Below are 19,815 nucleotides of genomic sequence, written 5' to 3'. Positions count from 1 at the left end.
TTATGTAAGATTACAAGCAGGAGGCTGGAAGAACACAGCAAGCCAGGCAGCATCAGGTGGAGAAGTCGATGTTTTGGGTGTAACCCTTCTTCAGGAGCGGGGGTGGGTGTAAAGGAAGCTGCAGAATTGAGGAGTGGGGGGGGGGGGGGGGAATGGTGAGGTGGGCATAGGTAGAGACAAGTAGAGGGTACGATCTGATTGGTCGATGGTAGGGATGAATCCGGGAGATGGCTGAGAGGAATGGAAGGGAGGGGGAGGGGCTGGGAACAGAGGTGATTTGAAATTGGAGAACCCAATGTTGAGTCCTCCGAGCAGCCCAAGTGGAAAATGCGGTGTTGTTCCTCCAATCTGAGGTCTGATTTGTTGCGGCAGTGGTGGAGGCAAAGGATGGTCATGTCGGAATGGGAGCGGGAAGAGGAATTAAAATGGGTTTGGATGACCTCTATGGGCTTGGCTTAGATGCTAGGTGAAATGTTCCCTTAGTTTACATTTGGTCTTATTGAATAGCAGAACAAGCTCAGGAAGATGAATGGCAAGTGTATTCTGTTTGGAATAACAGCAACAAAACTGACCACTTAGTAGATAAAGCCCATGATGGTTTCCAGGTCTCACCGCATATGAATACAGACTGTTTCCACAACTGAATTGCAACAGAGATGATTCTGTAATTGCATCATCAATGAGCATTCCCCGTAACCTTACGATGCAGGGAATGTTTTTAATGGAGCAGATGAAGATGGTTAGACCTAGCCCAACATGAGGAACTGTGCTTTTGTGGCACAATGGTAGCATCCCTAACTCTGGACCAGGAGACCAAGTTCAAGTCTCACTTGCTCTACAGTGTGATACCAACTCTGAACAGGTTGAGCCACTTATAAAAAAAAATTCCTGAGAAACTTCTGCATTAATGTCCAAGGAATAAGATGACTGACTTTCAACAATCAAAGCAACCTCTCTTTATGCTTGGTATAACCCCATCCCAGCAAATGGTCCATCAACCATGCCATTTAATAGCAGTGCTACAAAAGCACTCTGACATTTTCTGTGTGCTGTCAATATATCAAGTGTCATTAAACAGCCAGGTCACAGACACACTCTTCTAGGAGAAAGTGAGGATTGCAGATACTGGAGGTCAGAGCTGAAAATGTGTTGCTGGAAAAGCGCAGGTCAGGCAGCATTCAAGGAGCAGGAGAATCGACGTTTCGGGCATGAGCCCTTCTTCAGGAATGAAGAAAGTGTGCCAAGCAGGCTAAGATAAAAAGTAGGGAGGAGGGACTTGGGGGAGGGGCATTGGAAATGCGATAGGTGGAAGGAGGTTAAGGTGAGGGTGATCGGCCAGAGCGTGTCAGGAAGAAAATTGCAGGTTAGGAAGGTGGTGCTGAGTTTGAGGGGGGAAGAGTTCGAGTCCCAACTCTCGAATTCAGCACCACCTTCCTAACCTGCAATCTTCTTCCTGACCTCTCCGCCCTCACCCCCACTCCGGCCTATTACCCTCACCTTAACCTCCTTCCATCTATCGCATTTTTAACACCCCTCCCCCAAGTCCCCCCTCCTTACCTTTTAGCTTAGCCTGCTTGGCACACTCTCCTCATTCCTGAAGAAGGGTTCATGCCCGAAGTGTCGATTCTCCTGCTCCTTGGATGCTGCCTGACCTGCTGCACTTTTCCAGCAACACATTTTCAGCACAGACACATTCTCCAAGCTCTGTATTGACTATCATAGGTCTATTTATTTCTGAGAAAGCTACCAATTCATTGACCTTCCTGCATTAAAATATGAACCTTTAATTGTGTCTTTTTCCCAATTCTGGTTTAATTTGTTGATAACTCTATTATTTGTATGCTCAGTCCCTTTACCACCTGTGATCATTATCGTATTATTGCCTTACACTAATGTCTTCTCTTCTCTCTTTAACTTTAGAAATCTCCACTCTCACAGTTCTCTATAACTCCACTTATACAATTCAAGAATAGTTGTTCCGGCCAGGTTTGGGTGAATGTTATCCAAAAATACAGCTCTCTCTTTTCCCAGTAATCATCCCAGCATCTTATCAATCCAGATCCATTTTTCCCACATCAATCTTTGAACCATGCATTCAAATCTCTGATCTGATTTATTATATGCTAACTTCCTTGTGCCTCTTATTCTAACTTATAGTGGTTTTGCTTTTTAATTTAGTTTCTAACTGTGCATACTCCTTTCCAGTCATATCCATCACTGGTATCCACATACAATGTGACAAAGGCACCCTTCCCCTTCCATTCCAAGTTATAGTCATAGAGATGTACAGCACGGAAACAGACCTTTCTGTCCAACTCACCCATGCCGACCAGATATCTCAACCTAATCGAGTACCATTTGCCAGAACTTGGCTCGTATCTCACCAAACCGTTCCTATTCATATACCCATCCAGATGCCTTTTAAATGTTGCAATTGTACCAGCCTCCACCACATCCTCTGGCAGCTCATTCCATACACGCACCACCCTGTGTGTGGAAAAGTTGCCCCCTTAGGTTCCTTTCATATCTTTCCCCTCTGACCCTAAACCTATTGCTTCTAGTTCTATACTTCCCCCATCCCAGGGAAAAGACCTTGTCTATTTATCCTATCCACACGCCCCTCATGATTTTATAAACCTCCACAAGGTCACCCCTCAGCCTTCGACGCTCCAAGGTAAACAACCCCAGCCTATTCAACGTCTCCCTGTATCTCAAATCCTCCAACCCTGGCAACATCCTTGTAAATCTTTTCTGAACCCTTTCAAGTTTCACAACACCCTTCCAGTAGGAGGGAGACCAGAACTGCACACAATATTCCAAAAGTCCCCTAATCAACATCCTGTACAGCTGCAACATGACCTCCCAACTCTGAGACTTAATGCTCCAGTAAAGGAAAGCATTTCAAATGCCTTCTTTTGTATCTTATCTACCTGAGACTCTACTTTTAAGGAACTATGAACCTGCACTCCAAGGTCTCTTTGTTCAGCAAATCTCCCAAGGAACTTACTATTAAGTGTTTAAGTCCTGCTAAGATTTGCTTTCCCAAAATGCAGCACCTCGCATTTATCTACATTAAACTCCATCTGCCACTCCTTAGCCCACTGGCCCATTTGATCAAGATCCCGTTGTAATCTAAGGTAACCTCCTTTGCTGTCCACTACATCTCCAATTTTGGTGTCATCTGCAAACTTACTAACTATACCTCTTAAGCTCAGATCAAATCATTTATATAAATTATGAAAAGTGGTGGACCAACACCAATCCTTGTGGCACTCCACCGGTCACAGGCCTCCAGTCTGATAAACAACCCTCCATTACTACCCTCTGTCTTCTACCTTTGAGCCAGTTCTGTATCCAACCTTGCTAATCAGTCTCCCATGGGGAACCTTGTCGAACGCCTTACTGAAGTCCATATAGATCACGTCCACTGCTCTGCCCTCATCAATCCTCTTTGTTACTTCTTCAAAAAGCTCAAACAAGTTCATGAGACATGATTTCCCACGCACAAAGGCATGTTGACGATCCCTGGCACCTCACCTGTGACTATTGATGATACAAATATCTCAGCAAAAGGGCCCAGCAATCACTTCCCTCGCTTCTCAGAGCTCTAGGGTACCTGATCAGGTCATAGAGATGTACAGCACATAAACAGACCTTTCAGTCCTACCCGTCAATGCCGACCAGATATCCCAACCCAATCTAGTCCTAACTGCCAGCACCCAGCCCATATCCCTCCAAACCCTTCCTATTCATATACCTATTCAAATGCCCTTTAAATGTTGCAATTGTACTAGCCTCCACCACTTCCTCTGGCAGTTCATTCCATACACGTACCACCTTTTACATCATTCCCCATTTGCCTTAAACCTATGCCCTCTAGTTATCCACCTTTGAGTTAAGACATCCAGCACTTCCTCCTCTGTAAGATGGACAGTTCTCAAGATGTCACCAGCTATTTCCCTACATTCTACATCTTGCATGTCTATCTCCACAGTAGACACTGATGCAAAATACTCATTTAGTTTCTCCCTTATCTCCTGTGGCTCCACAGAAAGGCTACCTTGCTGATCTTTGAGGGGCCCTATTCTCTCCCTAGTTACCCTTTTGTCCTTAATGTATTTGCAAAAACCCTTTGGGTTCTCCTTAACCAAATTTGCCAAAGCTATCTCATGTCCCTTTTTTGCCCTTTAGATTTCCCTCTGAAGTATACTCCTACTGTCTTTTTCTCTTCTAAGGATTCACTTGATCTATCTTGTCTATACCTGATATACGCTTCCTTCTTTTTCTTAGCCAAACCCTCCATTTCTCTAATCATCCAGCATTCCCTATATCTACCACCTCTTTCCTTTCATCCTGACAGGAATATACTGTCTCTGGACTCTCATTATCTCATTTCTGAAGGCTTCCCATTTTCCAGCCGACCCTTTACCTGTAAACATCTGCCCCCTGTCAGCTTTTGAAAGTTCTTGCCTAATACCGTCCAATTTTCATCACTATTTTGCTCGCCCCAAAGTGCTCCCCCACTGACACCTCAGTCACCTGCCTTGCCTTATTTCCTAAGAGTAGGTCAAGTTTTGCACCTTCTCTAGTCGGTACATCCACATACTGAATCAGAAAATTTTCTTGTACGCTCTTAATAAATTCCTCTCCATCTGAACCCTTAAAGCTATGGCAGTCCCAGTCTATGTTTGGAAAGTTAAAATCCCCTACCATAACCACCCTATTATTCTTACAGATAATGGAAATCTCCTTACAAATCTGTTTCTCAATTTCCCACTGACTATTAGGTATAATACAATACCAATATGGTGATCATCCCTTTCTTATTTCTCAGTTCAACCCAAATAACTTTCCTGGATGCATTTCTGGGAATGTCCTCCCTAAATACAACTATAATCCTATCCTTTATCCAAAATGGCACTCTTCCCCCCACGCCCCCTCTCTTGCCTCCCTTTCGTCCTTCCTGTAGCATTTGTATCCTGGAACATTAAGCTGCCAGTCCTGTCCACCCCTGAGCCATGTTTCTGTAATTGCGATGATATCCCAGTCCCAGGTTCCCAACCATGTCCAGAGTTCATCTGTTTGGCCTCTTGCATTGAAATAAATGCAGTTTAATTTATCAGTCCTCCCTTGCTCTCTGCTTTGTTCCTTCCAGCCCTGACTGTTTGCTCCCTGCCCATTCAAGGGAACGAGTCAAAGAGATACAGATCCTTAGAAAATAGACAGCAGATTTAGATAGAGGATATGGATTAGCACAGGTTTGGAGGACCAAAAGGCCTGTTCCTGCGCTGTAATGTTCTTTGTTCTTGTTTTTTCCCAACCATACCAGTCTCAGATTGATCTCTTTCCTCAGTATCTCCTGGGTCCCAACACTCCCACCCAACTTGTTTAAATCCTCCCACGCAGCTCTAGCAAATCTCCCTGCCAGTATATTAACCTCCTTCCAATTCAGGTGCAATCCGTTATCCTTGTACACATCACTTCTATCCTAGAAGAGATTCCAATGATCCACCCCAGAGGAAAAGTCCTTAGCCTTGGCATCAGGCAGGGAAAAACACCTTACAATTTGATGTGCAAGGGTTCAGACAACATTAGCTATGCCCTTTCTATGTGATGACTTTCAACTGCACTCCTCCATCCCCAATGAATGTTATCCTGTACTTCAGTGCACGTGTCAACAGTTTGTTCAAGCGCCTTGCAGTCCCCACTCTCATCCAAGAACCACAAAGCACCTTGACAATTGAGAGCTAACATGCCATCTTGAAGTGCTCCATACCTGTCTCTATTTCAATCTGCCTGTCAGCTCGGTCCCTGACCATGGATTAAAAATCTAAAATGTGCCTATTTTAACAGTTGCGACTGCCTCCTGAAACATTTCCAGCTAACTTTAACAATACCTTCTGTATGTTCAGGTTGTAAGTTTGCTCTGGAAGGTTTGTTTTCAGATGTTTCGTCACTATGCGAGGAAACATCTTAAGTGTGCCTCCCATGAAGCGCCGGTATTATGCCCCACTTTCTTTTTGTGTGTCTTGGTCTCTTAACCTGAGAGACATAATTTCCAGTTCTTTTTCTCAGAGGTTCATAAATGGGGTCCAAACTGATGTGTTTGTTGATGGAGTTCCGGTTTGAATGCCAAGCCTCTGTTTAGCCTGTCCTAGGATGGATGTGTTGTCCAGTCGAAGTGGTGTCCTTTTCTGTCTGTATGTAAGGATACTGGTGATAGTGGGTCATGTATCCTGATAGCTAGTTTTCTGCCCGTCTGTCTGGTGTAATGTTTGTTACAGTCCTTGCATGGTATCCGGTAAATGATATTCATTTTGCTGTTAATTTGTATAGGAAATGGGACAGAACACCAGTGCTTCACCAGAGGCTCACTGATGATGTTACCTAATATGATGATGAAACTTCTGAAAACAAACCTGTCAGCTCAGCGAGCAAACTTACAACTTGAACCTCAACCCGAGCCTCAAATCTTTTCAAAAATCGAAAACGTTTTATACGTGGGTTGACATTCTGTATTTGGACTCTCAGAAGAATTAGAATTCAACAATATCCTCTGAAATATCAAAGTACTTACATTGGCAGAAGACAACAGGAAAACATCAGCTGAAGATTTTCTTGATGAATAACTGTCACACACCACCTCTCCCCAAAACACACATCACAACCAATGCATTTCCTTTGCATATACACGAAATGGAATTTTTTTAAACCAGACAGTTCCTACCTTTTTTATTACATTTGAGATATCAGATTTAAATGTAATAATTGAGATGAGTACTCATTACGATAGCAATTACTACATTTCTCCCCATACTTTAGCTCCCAAACACTCCCGGTCTTAGGCTTGCAAAGAATCTGTTATGTTAGTGATTTCAAAATTTTCTAGCTCTTTAAAACTGCTCTTACCCATCTTGCAGCTTCCTCCCATCCTCCTTTGTAGCCTCCTACTGCTCCTTCTCCCTCCACAGCCCCTTCTTCCTGGTTTCTTTCACCCACTCACCTTATGTCCACTTGCTTCCTCCCTAGCTCCAAGAGATAGAAGTCCAAACACAGAAAATGGGAGCAGGTCTACTGCTGCCCATGATATTCTCAGCACTGTGGATGGTCCACAGTGAGTCCACCCACAGCTCCAGCTCTGTAACGCAGTCAGCCAGTAGCTGCAGATGTAGCCATCAGGGACAATGGAAGCGTCGCTTATTTCCCACAATGCACAATAGGACCACACCACAGACATAAGGTCCCTTACCATGACTTCTCTCCAGATTGAGCTACCGTATATATCTGCGTATGTGTCAATGTATAAGTTGACGCCTTACTTTTGGCCAAAGAAATCTTGTATTTTCCACACATCTTGTATACAAATAGACCCTAGTTCTTCACAGTAACAGATCAACATTTATGAGTCAGCGTGCCTGCCTGTTGCACTCCACTCCAGCTTTCCAGTTTGCTGGGCATATCGTTCTGTTCTGGGTCTTCCAGTCCGCTAGCCATCATGCTCTACTCCAGGTTTTACCGCGTGATTTACCACGGCCTGAACATATTACAGGGAACAGTCCAGAACCAGGGAACGGGGGCTGCCTGGAAGGTAACTTTTCCATTTATAGAACCCCTACAGTGTGGAAACAGACCTTGCGGCCTAAGAAGTCCACACCACTCCTGCAAAGAGTATCCCATCCAAACCCATTTCCTTCCCTATAACTCTACATTAAACCCTGACTAATGCATCTAACCTAAACATCCCTGAATGCTATGGGTAATTTGGTACAGCCAATTCACCCAACCTGCACATCTTTGAATTGTGGAAGAGAACATGAGGACTGCAGGTGCTGGAGATCAGAGTCCAAGAGTGTGGTGCTGGAACAACACAGCCGGTCAGGAAGCATCCAAGGAGGAGAATCGACATTTCGGACCTAAGTCCTTCATCAGGAATCCCCATTTCGGAGGAAGAGCTTATGCCCGAGATGTCGACTCTCCTGCTCCTCAGATGCTACCTGACCAGCTGTGCTTTTCCAGCACTACACTCTTCATTTTTGGATTGTGGGAGGAAACTGGAACACCTGGAGGAAACTCTTGCAGACATGGGGAAAATGTACAAACTTCAAATGGTTAAAATGACCATATGGATATTGACTTGTTTGCTATTGTCTTTCTTTCATTAGTACACTAATGCAAATGACAATCAAGACGAGTACAAACTGTTTTCTTCATCATACTCAACCACTACAGGTATTGACCTATATAGTGTGAAAGTATTACAATTGTTTTTGCACATTTTAAATTGTTTAACTTTGCTAATATCCAAGAAACACAAACAATACAAAAAGTACAAGAGATCTGAGAACAGCATACCACCATATGACTGACTTAATTGCAAGTCTTTCTGCCAAATAATATCTGCTTCAACTATCAAAATCCCGAGGATTACCTTACATCCAACTTAGTTCCGAAAATTCAAATTATACCACTTGTAAATAGAACAGCTTTAGATATGCTTCCACGGTAGGTTTTGAAACGTGGACATAATCGGTACAGGGATCCATATTCAATATGGCCATAGTTCTTTCTCCTTTAGTTATTCATTATTTTAGAGAGAGATCGGGCTCTTGTTTGTCCATTTTTTGACTCATACCAAGCATGAATTCCATCTCTTCTAAAACAACACTTCGTGTATTAATCGAATTCCTAACTTCAGCTTTAAAATAAGTCTTCAAAATGTGATCTATACAAGATTCCATTCGATAGTAAACTGAAGTCACAGAGATGTACAACATGGACACAGAACCTTCGGTCCAACTTATACATGCCAACCAGATATCTCCAATTAATCAGGCCCAATTTGCCAGCTCTAGGCCCATATTTCTTTAAACCCTTCCTATTCATATACCCATCCAGATGCCTTTTAAATGTTGTAATTGTACCAGCCTCCTTCACTTCCCCTGGCAGCTCATTCCATACACACACCATCCTCTGCGTGAAAATGTTGCCCCTTAGGTCCTTCTAAAATCTTTCCCATCTAAGCTAAAACCTATGCCCTCTAGTTCTGGACCCCCCCACACCCCTCCCCCCCAAACCCAGGGAAACGAGCTTGTTTATTCACCCTGTCCATGCCCCTCATGATTTTATTAACCTCTCTAAGGTCACCTATAAGCCTCTAATACTCCAGGGAAACAGCTTTAGACTGTCCAGCCTCTCCTTATAGCTGAAACCCTCTAACCCTGGCAATATCTTTGAACATCTTTTCTGAACCCTTTGAAGTTTCACAATATCCTTCCAATGGGAGAGACAAGAGAATTGCACACAATATTCCAAAAGTAGCCTAACCAATGTATAGATACAACAGGACCTCACTCCTACACTCAGTGCTCTGACCAATAAAGGAAAGTGTACCAAATGCCTTCTTCATTATCCTAATTTCCTGCGACTTCACTTTCAAGGAACAATGAATCCGCATTCCAAGGTCTCTTTGTTTAACAACACTCCTCAAGACCTTACCATTAAGTGTATAAACCTTGCCCTGATTTACCTTTCCAAAATGCAACACCTCATCTTTATCTAAACTAAACTCCATGTGCCACTCCTCAGCCCATTGACCCATCTGATCAAGATCCCATTGTTTTCGGAGGTAACCATGAGAAATCTTGTCAAACGCCTTACTGAAGTCCATACAGATCACGTGCACTGCTATGCCCTGATCAATCCTCTTTGAGACTTCAAAAAACTCAGCTTAGTGACACATGATTTCCCACGCGGTAGACCATGTTGACTACCCCTAATCAGTCCTTGCCTATCCAAATAAATCTAAATCCTGACCCTCAGGATTCCCTGCAACAATTTGCCCATCACCAATGTCAGGCTTACTAGTCTATAGTTGTAAGCGTTTTCTTACCAACTTTCTTAAATAGTGGCACCACATTAGCCAATCTCCAGCTTAAAAATACGGGGTAGACCATTTAGGACAGAGATGAGGAGAAACTTCTTCACCCAGAGAGTGGTGGCTGTATGGAATGCTCTGCCCCAGAGGGCAGTGGAGGCCCAGTCTCTGGATTCATTGAAGAAAGAGTTGGATAGAGCTATCAAAGATAGTGGAATCAAGGGTTATGGAGATAAGGCAGGAAGCGGACACTGATTAGGAATGATCAGCCATGATCATATTGAATGGCGGTGCAGGCTTGAAGGGCTAAATGGCCAACTCCTGCACCTATTGTCTATTGTCAGTCTTCCAGCATCTCACCTGTAAAGAGAATTTAATTAAGCTAGGGACCTTCCTTCATTTCTATTATAACTGAAAGCCCCTACTTTCATTTAAGAAAATACATTGAAATTTAAACTGTGAGAAAGTACTCTGCAGGTACAATCACAATATTTAAAAGGCATCTGAATGGGTACATGAATAGGAAGTGCTTAGGAGGATATGGGCCAAACACAGACAAATAGGACGAGGTCAGTTTAGCATATATGGTCAGCGTGGATGAGTTGGACCGAAGGGTCTGTTTCCATAATGTATTGCTCTATGACTGAGTAGGCCATTCAGCAATTTGGGCCGACTCTACCATTCAATACGATATTGGCATACAATCCAACTCACAAACCTCTTCCTGCTTTCTTTGGTATCTTAAGCCCCAAGAAGCATATCTCTACCCTTGTTGAAAAGTGCATTTTGGCCTCAACTAAATCATTAACATATATTGTGAATAGCTAGGGTCCAAGTACTGATCTATGCAGCACCCCTTGAGTGACTGACTGTCACTTGGAACATTACCTAATTAAACACTTGCTTTGTTTTGTCTGCCAACCAATTTGTTATCCAAGTACAGAACTCCCAAACCCATGTGCTTCAGTTTTATATGCTAATCTCTAATATGGGACCTTATTGAAAACCTTCTCACAGTCCAGGTAAACCATATCCATGCCTCCCAATTATCAACTTTACTAGTTATAGCCTTGAAAATTCTAGTATTTCCTTTCATAAACCCATGCTCGCTCTGATTGCTCAGCTCATTGTTGTTCAAGTGCTCTAAAATTAAATTATTTTATGATGGGCTCTAGCATTATCCCCATTGCTGATGTCAAACCAGTTCTCTCGACATCATTTTCTTAATAGCGACACTATATCAGCTAACCTCCAATCCATAGAATCTACTCCACAGCATGTAGACTCTTGAAAGACCCCACTAACGTATCCACTAACTCCAGGGTCACTTCTTTTAATACTTTAGGATGTAGGTTATCATGCTCTAGGAATTAGTCAATAGACAATAGGTGCAGGAGTAGGCCATTCTGCCCTTCAAGCCTGCATCACCATTCAATATGATCATGGCTGATCATCCTTAATCAGTATCCTGTTCCTGCCTTATCTCCATAACCCTTGATTCCACAATCCTTGAGAGCACTATCCAACTCTTTCTTAAATGAATCCAGAAACTGGCCTCCACTGCCCTCTGGGGCAGAGCATTCCACACAGCCACCACTCTCTGGGTGAAGAAGTTTCTCCTCATCTGTCCCAAATGGTCTACCCCGTATTTTTAAGCTGTGTCCTCTGGTTCAGCACTCACCCATCAGCGGAAACATGTTTCCTGCCTCTAGAGTGTCCAATCCTTTAATGATCTTATATGTCTCAATCAGATCCCCTCTCAATCTTCTCAACCCAAGGGTATACAAGCCCAGTCGCTCCAGTCTTTCAGCGTAAGGTAATCCCGCCATTCCAGGAATTGACTAGTGAACCTAGGCTGCATTCCCTCAATAGCCAGAATGTCTTTCCTCAAATTTGGAGACCAGAACTGCACACAATACTCCAGGTATGGTCTCACCATGGCCCTGTACAGCTGCAGAAGAACCTCTTTGCTTCTATACTCGATCCCTCTTGTTACGAAAGACGGCAAGCTGTTGGCCTTCTTCACTATCTGCTGTACCTGCATGCTTACCTTCATTGACTGGTGTACAAGAACACCCAGATCTCTTTGTACTGCCCTTTTACCGAAATTGATTCCATTTAGGTAGTAATCTACCTTCCTGTTCTTGCCACCAAAGTGGATAACCATACATTTATCCACATTAAACTGCATCTGCCATGCATCTGACCACTCACCTAACCTGTCCAGGTCACCCTGTAATCTCCTAACATCCTCAACACATTTCACCCTGCCACCCAGATTAGTATCATCAGCAAATTTGCTAATGTTATTACTAATACCATCTTCTATATCATTAATATATATTGTAAAAAGCTGTGGTACCAGCACTGATCCCTGTGGTACTCCACTGGTCACTGCCTGCCATTCTGAAATGGAGCCGTTTATCACTACTCTTTGTTTCCTGTCAGCCGACCAACTTTCAATCCAAGTTAGTACTTTGCCCCCAATACCATGCGCCCTAATTTTGCTCACTAACCTCCTATGTGGGACTTTATCAAAAGCTTTCTGAAAGTCCAGGTACACTACATCTACTGGATCTCTCTCGTCCATCTTCAGAGTTACATCCTCAAAAAATTTCAGAAGATTAGTCAAGCATGATTTCCCCTTCATAAATCCATGCTGACTCTGACCTATCCTGTTACTACTATCCAGATGTGTCGTAATTTCATCCTTTATGATAGACTCCAGCATCTTTCCCACCACTGAAGTCAGACTAACTGGTCTATAATTTCCTGCTTTCTCTCTCCCACCTTTCTTAAAAAGAGGTACAACATTAGGCACCCTCCAATCTGCAGGAATTGATCCCGAATCTATTGAACTCTGGAAAATAATCGCCAACGCATCCACGATTTCTCGAGCCACCTCCTTCAGTACCCAGGGATGTAGACCATCAGGCCCCGGGGACTTATCAACCTTCAGACCTAACAGTCTCTCAAACACCAATTCCTGGCAAATAAAATTCCCTTAAGTTCAGGTCCTTCAGCCACTGTTACCTCAGGGAGATTGCTTGTGTCTTCCCCAGTGAACACAGATCTGAAGTACCAATTCAATGCTGCCATTTCTTTGTTCCCTGTAATATATTCCCCTGTTTCTGTCTTCAAGGGCCCAATTTTAGTCAGCTTTTGATCCCATTAATTTCTCTAAAACTATTTCATTACTAATACATATTTCCTTCAATTCCTCCTTTTCACTAGACCCTGTGTTCAGCAACATTTCTGGTATCTTATTTGTATTCTATTTGTGAAGACAGAATCAAAATATGGATTTTATTGATCCCTTATCTCTTCATTCCTCATTATAACTTACCCTATTTCTGATTGCGGGGGATCAACATTTGTCTTCATTAATCTTTTTCATTTGACAATTTCCAGACCTCAATACCCCAGGCAATAGGCCTCTCTGGTGACTCACTTACTTACCTTCTTTCATTCTTTATTTGCCCTGCACCTCCAGTCAAAGGCTGTTCCCCCCCCAAATTAACTGCTGAAAGCCTCATACGTAACTATCAGCAGCGAGAAATATAAGCAACTCCTGAGAAATTCTGTTACTCTATTTATGGGGCCAGTTTTCTGCTTAGTCAGCCTCTTGACTGAATTTTCTTGAGCTTTTTGGTGATTTCAGGACAACCTCATTCACCGCCTCTGTTCAAAAGAACCACATTACCAAATCTGAAGGCATAAAGATATGTGGGCTTCTCTTATAAATTTGTAAAAGGGATGTAGCTAGGCTAGCATTTACTGCCAATTTCTAATTGCCCAGAGAGCAGTTAAGAACATTGCTGTGGGTCTAGAATCACATCTAGACCACACCAGTTAAGGATGGCAGATTTTTTTTCTTCCAGGACAGAAGTGAACTGGATGCAATGTTACAAAGACCAATGATGGTTACATGGTCATCATTGGGATTACTTTTTTGTAAGCAGGTACAAAGAGACACAAAGTAAAATCAAGCAAGTAGAAACCATGCTTCAACTATAAAAGTCTTGATTGGTCTACACCTGGAATGTGCCAGAAAGTTTGAACAAGGAAGAAAATGCAACAGATTTACCACAACTGTATCTGGATTTAAACTCAAATTACAAGGAATGATCATACAAATTACCATGAATTCAGCTGGAATTTAAAAGATTAAGGAGTGATTCAAGTTTAAAGTTAGTTAGGGGGTAGATAGGCAGCTAGGAGTCAAGCACCAGGGCACAGTGCAAAGATTAAAGCCCTACTTCTCTCAAATGAAATTAGAAACAATTCTACATGTAAACGGTGATAGAAGTTTGAATTCTTCCACTAGCAGTGACTGATACGTGACCAAATACTATGACTAACATATTTTTGGTAAATCAAAAATATTAAGCAAGCGGCATTAAGACAGATAAATACAGTTCAGTCACAAATTAGCTATGATCCCAATGAATGGTTCAACAGGCTACAAAGGCTAAATGGCCTACTCCTGTTACTATGTTCACAAGGACTAGAAAGGTAATACCAACTATATATAGAAATTTCAATGGCAGAGAGCTTGCTGTTATTCATCTTAAACATTGCAATGGAGAACACAATATTGATTTATTAGATATGGTGCGGTTTTTATTTTACAGTCAATTGCAAAACCTCTTAGCATATCAAGTTCTTCCAAATATGATGCCCACACTTTATGTAGAAAAATAGACATACAATGGTCATTAGAAAACTATTTTTTAAAAAAAGTCCTGTCCTGTCCTTGTCTAATATTTATATTTATATGTACTTAATTTCTGGCACTCTGCTAGGATGATTTAGCAGGAAGAATTCAAAATAACATTACCCTTCTACAACATTGGAAGGCTAACTTGCTCTCTAGTTAACAGAGCAAACTATAACATCTCACTTATAAAAACTGCTCTTTTCACCAATGCCTTATATAACAAAATGTTAACTCGTTGACATTTGTTGCTCAGTGCAACTTCAAACAATGTTATCATTATCATAATAAAAAGGGCAAACAATAAAGAAAAAATGTAAAACATAACACTTTTTATCTGTTTCAACAATTTGCGTGGAAGATAATTTAACCAAATATTACCTCATTTACTTGATCCCGTTCTGGGGGTGCTTCTCGTTGCAGACACTGTATTGATGCAGAACTGACTGAGCTTGCCGAACTTTTTAGGGAATGGAAAGTGCTGATCAGCTGACTTAGAGGGACAGTCACCTATAAAATTCAAAAATAAATTTAAGTTATATTAGGTATTTTAATTAGACTGAAATTCTCTCAAAATTAGAAGAATGACAAAGGGAACGTAAAGGTTGAGGTTTACCTATTAAGTGAATAAAAGTTCACATCAAATCACATTTAATAATGATTTCAATAATCTGTTCATATACCCATTCTATATAATCAATATATAACAACGTAGGTCTAAAACAACAGTATTTGTCAACTGAAAAATTTTTAGAAGGCAGAAGAAATTTTCACTGGAAAGTACCTGCACAGCTACTTTACACATAAGGATACCCAACCTGAATCAACCTGCATTGAACCGAGTAGCAAAATGCTGGGGATGGGGACAATTGAAATGTGGAACTGGTTTAAGGAACAGATATTGCGTGTCCATGATAGGGATGTCCCTGTCAGGCAAGGAGGAAGTGATATGGTAAGGGAACCATGGCTTACTACAGAAATTACATCTCTTGTTAAGTGGAAGAAGGAGGCTTAGGTGATGATAAGACAAGATGGCTCAGATGAGGCAATGAAGAGTTACAAATTAGCTCTCAGAAGGATTTAAAGAGAGAGTTAAGAGCAAAGAGAGGACATGAGCAGTCTTTAGCAGTTAGAATAAAGGAGAACCCTAAAGCTTTCTATAGGTATGTGAGGAATAAAAACAGGACTAGGGTAGGAAGAGGGCCAGTCAAAGACAGAAGTGGGAAGTTGTGTGTGGACCCTGTGGAGATCAGAGGTGCTAAATGAATATTTCTCATCGGTTTTCACTCAGGAAAAGGAGAATATTGTAGAAGAGAAGAATGAGATACAAGGTATTAGACTCGAAAGGATCAAGGTTATTATGGAAGAGGTGTTATCAGTTCGAGAAGGAGTGAAAGTAGACAAGTCCCCTGGGCTGGATGGGATTTATCCAAGGATTTTCAGGGAAGCGAGGGAGGTGGTGTTAGAGCCTTTTGGCTTTGATCTTGGAGTCGTCATTGTCTACAGGTTTAGTACCACAGGACTGGAGGACAGCAAACGTTGTGCCCTTGTTCAAGAAGGGCAGTGGAGATGACTCAGGTAATTATAGACCAGTGAGTCTTACTTCTGTTGTAGGAAAGGTTTTGGAAAGGATTATAAGAGATAAGATTTATAATTATCTCGCAAACAACAATTTGATTGCAGCTAGCCAACGTGGTTTCATCAAGGGCAGGTCATGTCTCACAAACCCCATTGAGATTTTTGAGAAGGTGACCAAGCCTGTGGATGAGGGTAGGGCAGTTGACGTATTGTACATGGACTTCAGTAAAGCCTTTGATAAGATTCCACATGGTAGGCTGTTGGAGAAAATGCAGAGGCATGGGATTGAGGGTGATTTAGTAGTTTAAAACTAGCTTTCTGTAAGAAGGCAGCAAGTGGTGATTAATGGGAAATATTTAGCCTAGTGCGGCCGCACTTGGAATATCATGTACAGTTCTGGTTGCCCCATGACAGGAAGGATGTGGAAGCACTGGAAAAGGTGCAGAGAAGATTTACTAGGATGTTGCCTGGTCTGGAGAGAAGGTCTTCTGAGGAAAGGCTGAGGGACTTGGGTCTGTTCTCACTGGACAGAAAAAGTTCAAGAAGTGATTTAATAGAGACATCCAAGATGATCAGAGGATTAGATAGATTGGACAGTGAGAGCCTTTTTCCTACGATGATGTCAGCTTGTATGAGGGGACATAGCTATAAATTGAGGGGTGATAGATTTAAGAGAGATGGCAGAGGCAGGTTCTTTACTCAGAGAGTGGTAAGGGCATGGAATGCCCTGCCTGTCAATATAGTCAACTCAGCCACGAGAGAGATTTAAACAATCCTTGGATAAGCACATGGATGATGATGGGATATGTAAGGGATAGGCTTAGATTAATTCAGTGGTTTTCGCAACATCGAGGGCCAAAGGGCCTGTTCTGTGCTGTAATGTTCTGCGTTCTATGTCTTCCAACATCTTGAAGCCAGAGTCAGTCCATCATCAAATTACTATTTTTCCTAACCGCGAGAATCTACATCATGAACATTTGCTTTCAAGCTTTCAGGACATTCCAAAGCATTTTACAAACAATCAAGTGCTTTCGGTATGCTAACCATTCTAATGCAAGAATTGTAAAGGAGGAAATCAAACTGGAGGAATTCATGATACCTGCTGTCTATGAAATGAGTATTTGAATTTCTAATGATCAAATAATGGCAAACACGCTTTGGGGATAGGGTTGCAAAGGTCAAGAAATTTTGGAAGTAAACAGGAACATATCAAAAGTTTTTTCATGAAATACAACAAAGTGGATAACTGTCCATTTAAACTTCAATGCTGTTGCCTAATCAAAACCATTTCACAATGTATCGTGTGTTTATGTGAGGTTGTGCAAACATTGACACTGTCCCCTTTGGATCAAAGCAATGGCATGAAATAAAGGATCATATTTATCTGCCACAAAACTAATGTAAAGTAAAAGTAGGACTTTGGGCAATGTTGCAGACCAGAGAGATCCTGGGGTTCTGGTCTATAATTCTTAGAAGTTTGTATCACACGTAGTTAAGAAAGCATTTAGCATGCTTGCCTTCATTGCTCAGACCTTTGAGTGTAGGAGTTCGGGCTTAATGTTGAGGTTGTGCAAGAGGTTGGTGAGGCCTCTTCTGGAATGCAATGTTCAGTTCTTGTCTTCCTGTTATAGGAAGGATATTATTAAGCAGGAGAGGATTCAGAAAATATTTACAAGGATCTTGCTGGGAATGGAAGGTTTGAGTTGAGTTATGAGGAAGGCTGGAGAGGCTGGGACTTTTTTCAATGAAGTGTCAGAGGTTGAGAGGTGATCTAACAGAGTTTACAAAATAATGAGGGGTGTAGATAAAGCGAATGGCAAGTGTCTTATCCCTAGGGCGTGGGGTATCAATACTAGGGGGCATATTTTTAAGGGAAGAAAAGGAAGATTTTTTAAAAAGGGGGCTTTTTTTACATACAGAGTGGTGCATATATAATGAATTTCTAGAGGAAGTGGTGGATAGTGGGACAATTACAATGTTTAAAAGAAGTGTTGATAAGTACATGATTAAGAAATGTTTGGAGGAATATGGGCTAAGTGCAGGCAGATGGGACTAGTTATTATGGTTGGCATGGACTGGTTTGTCCAAAGGGTCCATTTCTGTGCTGTATGAGTATGACTCTAAGGAACTGGTAAGCACACTGAAGTTACTCTAAAATACAAAATTGAAACAAATACCACGTTAATCAAGAGTAAGCAAAATTACTCTTGCAGTAAGTTTATTAAGAGCATTGGCATTTGTAGGTAGGCATTTTTTGACCAGTTGCCAAGGCCTAAAATGCTGTTACACTAAAATGAGCTGCAGATGAATCTACACAAAACAGCCCTGGTTTGCGTTAAATGTACTGCATACATTCACTCCATTGGGATACAGTACAAATGCTAACAGAGACAAGCACCAGACTGTCAAGATAGGTTGAAGATGGCCCAAACTGTGCAATTAAATACTATGGCAGTATAAATAGTCCATGTTGCCATTTACCAGAGTTAAACAGATGTAAACAAATCTGTGGTCAATACAACTAGGCAAATGCAATCATCAACTTGCAAGGTTATTGGAGTCAGGTGGAAGTAGGACTGGCCCTGGTCAGAGATGTAATGAATCTGGATTAGTTCTACAACAATATTCTGGATAAATCTGTACCAATGTGACATGGATATCAGGTTACTAAATGAGAAAGTGAGCCGTTTGTGTCACCATTTTTAACCATCACATTTGCGTGTTAAAACTAACATTTTACTTTAAAATCTCAATCTATGCAAACACTTAACAACTTCCGTTCTTTTAGAGTGGCAGGTGCACAGCAAGGAAACAGACCCTTTGATCCAATTTGTCTGTACCAACCAGGTATCCTAAGTTAATCTAGTTCCATTTGCCTGCATTCGGCCTTTCTCCCTCTGAACCCTTCCTATTTCATGTACCCATCCAGATGCCTTTTAAATGCCGTAACTGTATCAGCCTCTATCAGTCGAAACCATTTCTTTAACTAATATCCCTTGCTCCTTCTCTAATGTTTTATACTCAGGATACTGTTACAAATGTCTGAAGTAATTGGTTTAATCTTGAATTCAGTGTAGGTGTCTTTGGACTTCTTTGCATGCTTTTGAGAAGTCTAGTCATGCTTTATCAGCACTCTACAATCCATTTGGCAGCTAATTTCACCATAATTCAAGGAGACTGCTCAGACTGGACGTACATTTCTGAAGCTGTTAACAATTTTATAAGCACTTCTCAACTTTGTTCCTAAAGATTCATTTTATTATTTGCCAGTTGTTGACCTAATACTTACCACATTCCTGTACAGTCATAGAGACAGACCCTTCGGTCCAACTTAATCATGTCGCCGACATGTCCTAAATTAACCTAATGCCATTCGACAGCATTTGGCCAATTTCCCTTTAAACCCTTCCAATTCATATACCCTTTTAAATCTTAAAATTGTACCAGCCTCCACCACTTCCTCTGGCAGCTCATTCCAAACACACACCACCCTTTGCAAGAAAAGGTTGCCCCTTAGATCCCTTTTAAATCTTTCCTCTCTCATCTTAAACCAATGCTCTCTAGTTTTGGACTCCCTTACCCTGGGAAAAAGACCTTCATTATTCACCCTATCCATGCCCCTTACAATGTTATAAACCTCTGTAAG

The 19,815-nt window shown here is 41.7% G+C and overlaps 1 protein-coding gene across 1 annotated transcript in view; it reads right to left on the bottom strand.

Moving 5' to 3' along the window:
* Positions 1–19,815, bottom strand: part of LOC132815800 (ATP-dependent zinc metalloprotease YME1L1-like) — a 65,961-nt gene that overhangs the window by 35,759 nt on the left and 10,387 nt on the right. The window contains exon 2 of the mRNA XM_060825036.1: positions 14,973–15,101. Within this exon, the coding sequence (XP_060681019.1) occupies positions 14,973–15,101 (129 nt within the window). The remainder of the gene's footprint in view (positions 1–14,972; positions 15,102–19,815) is intronic.

Source organism: Hemiscyllium ocellatum, chromosome 5 (genome assembly GCF_020745735.1).
Source record: "Hemiscyllium ocellatum isolate sHemOce1 chromosome 5, sHemOce1.pat.X.cur, whole genome shotgun sequence".
In the NCBI taxonomy this organism is placed as follows: Eukaryota; Metazoa; Chordata; class Chondrichthyes; order Orectolobiformes; family Hemiscylliidae; genus Hemiscyllium; species Hemiscyllium ocellatum.
This window is presented reverse-complemented; position numbering and strand designations above follow the sequence as displayed.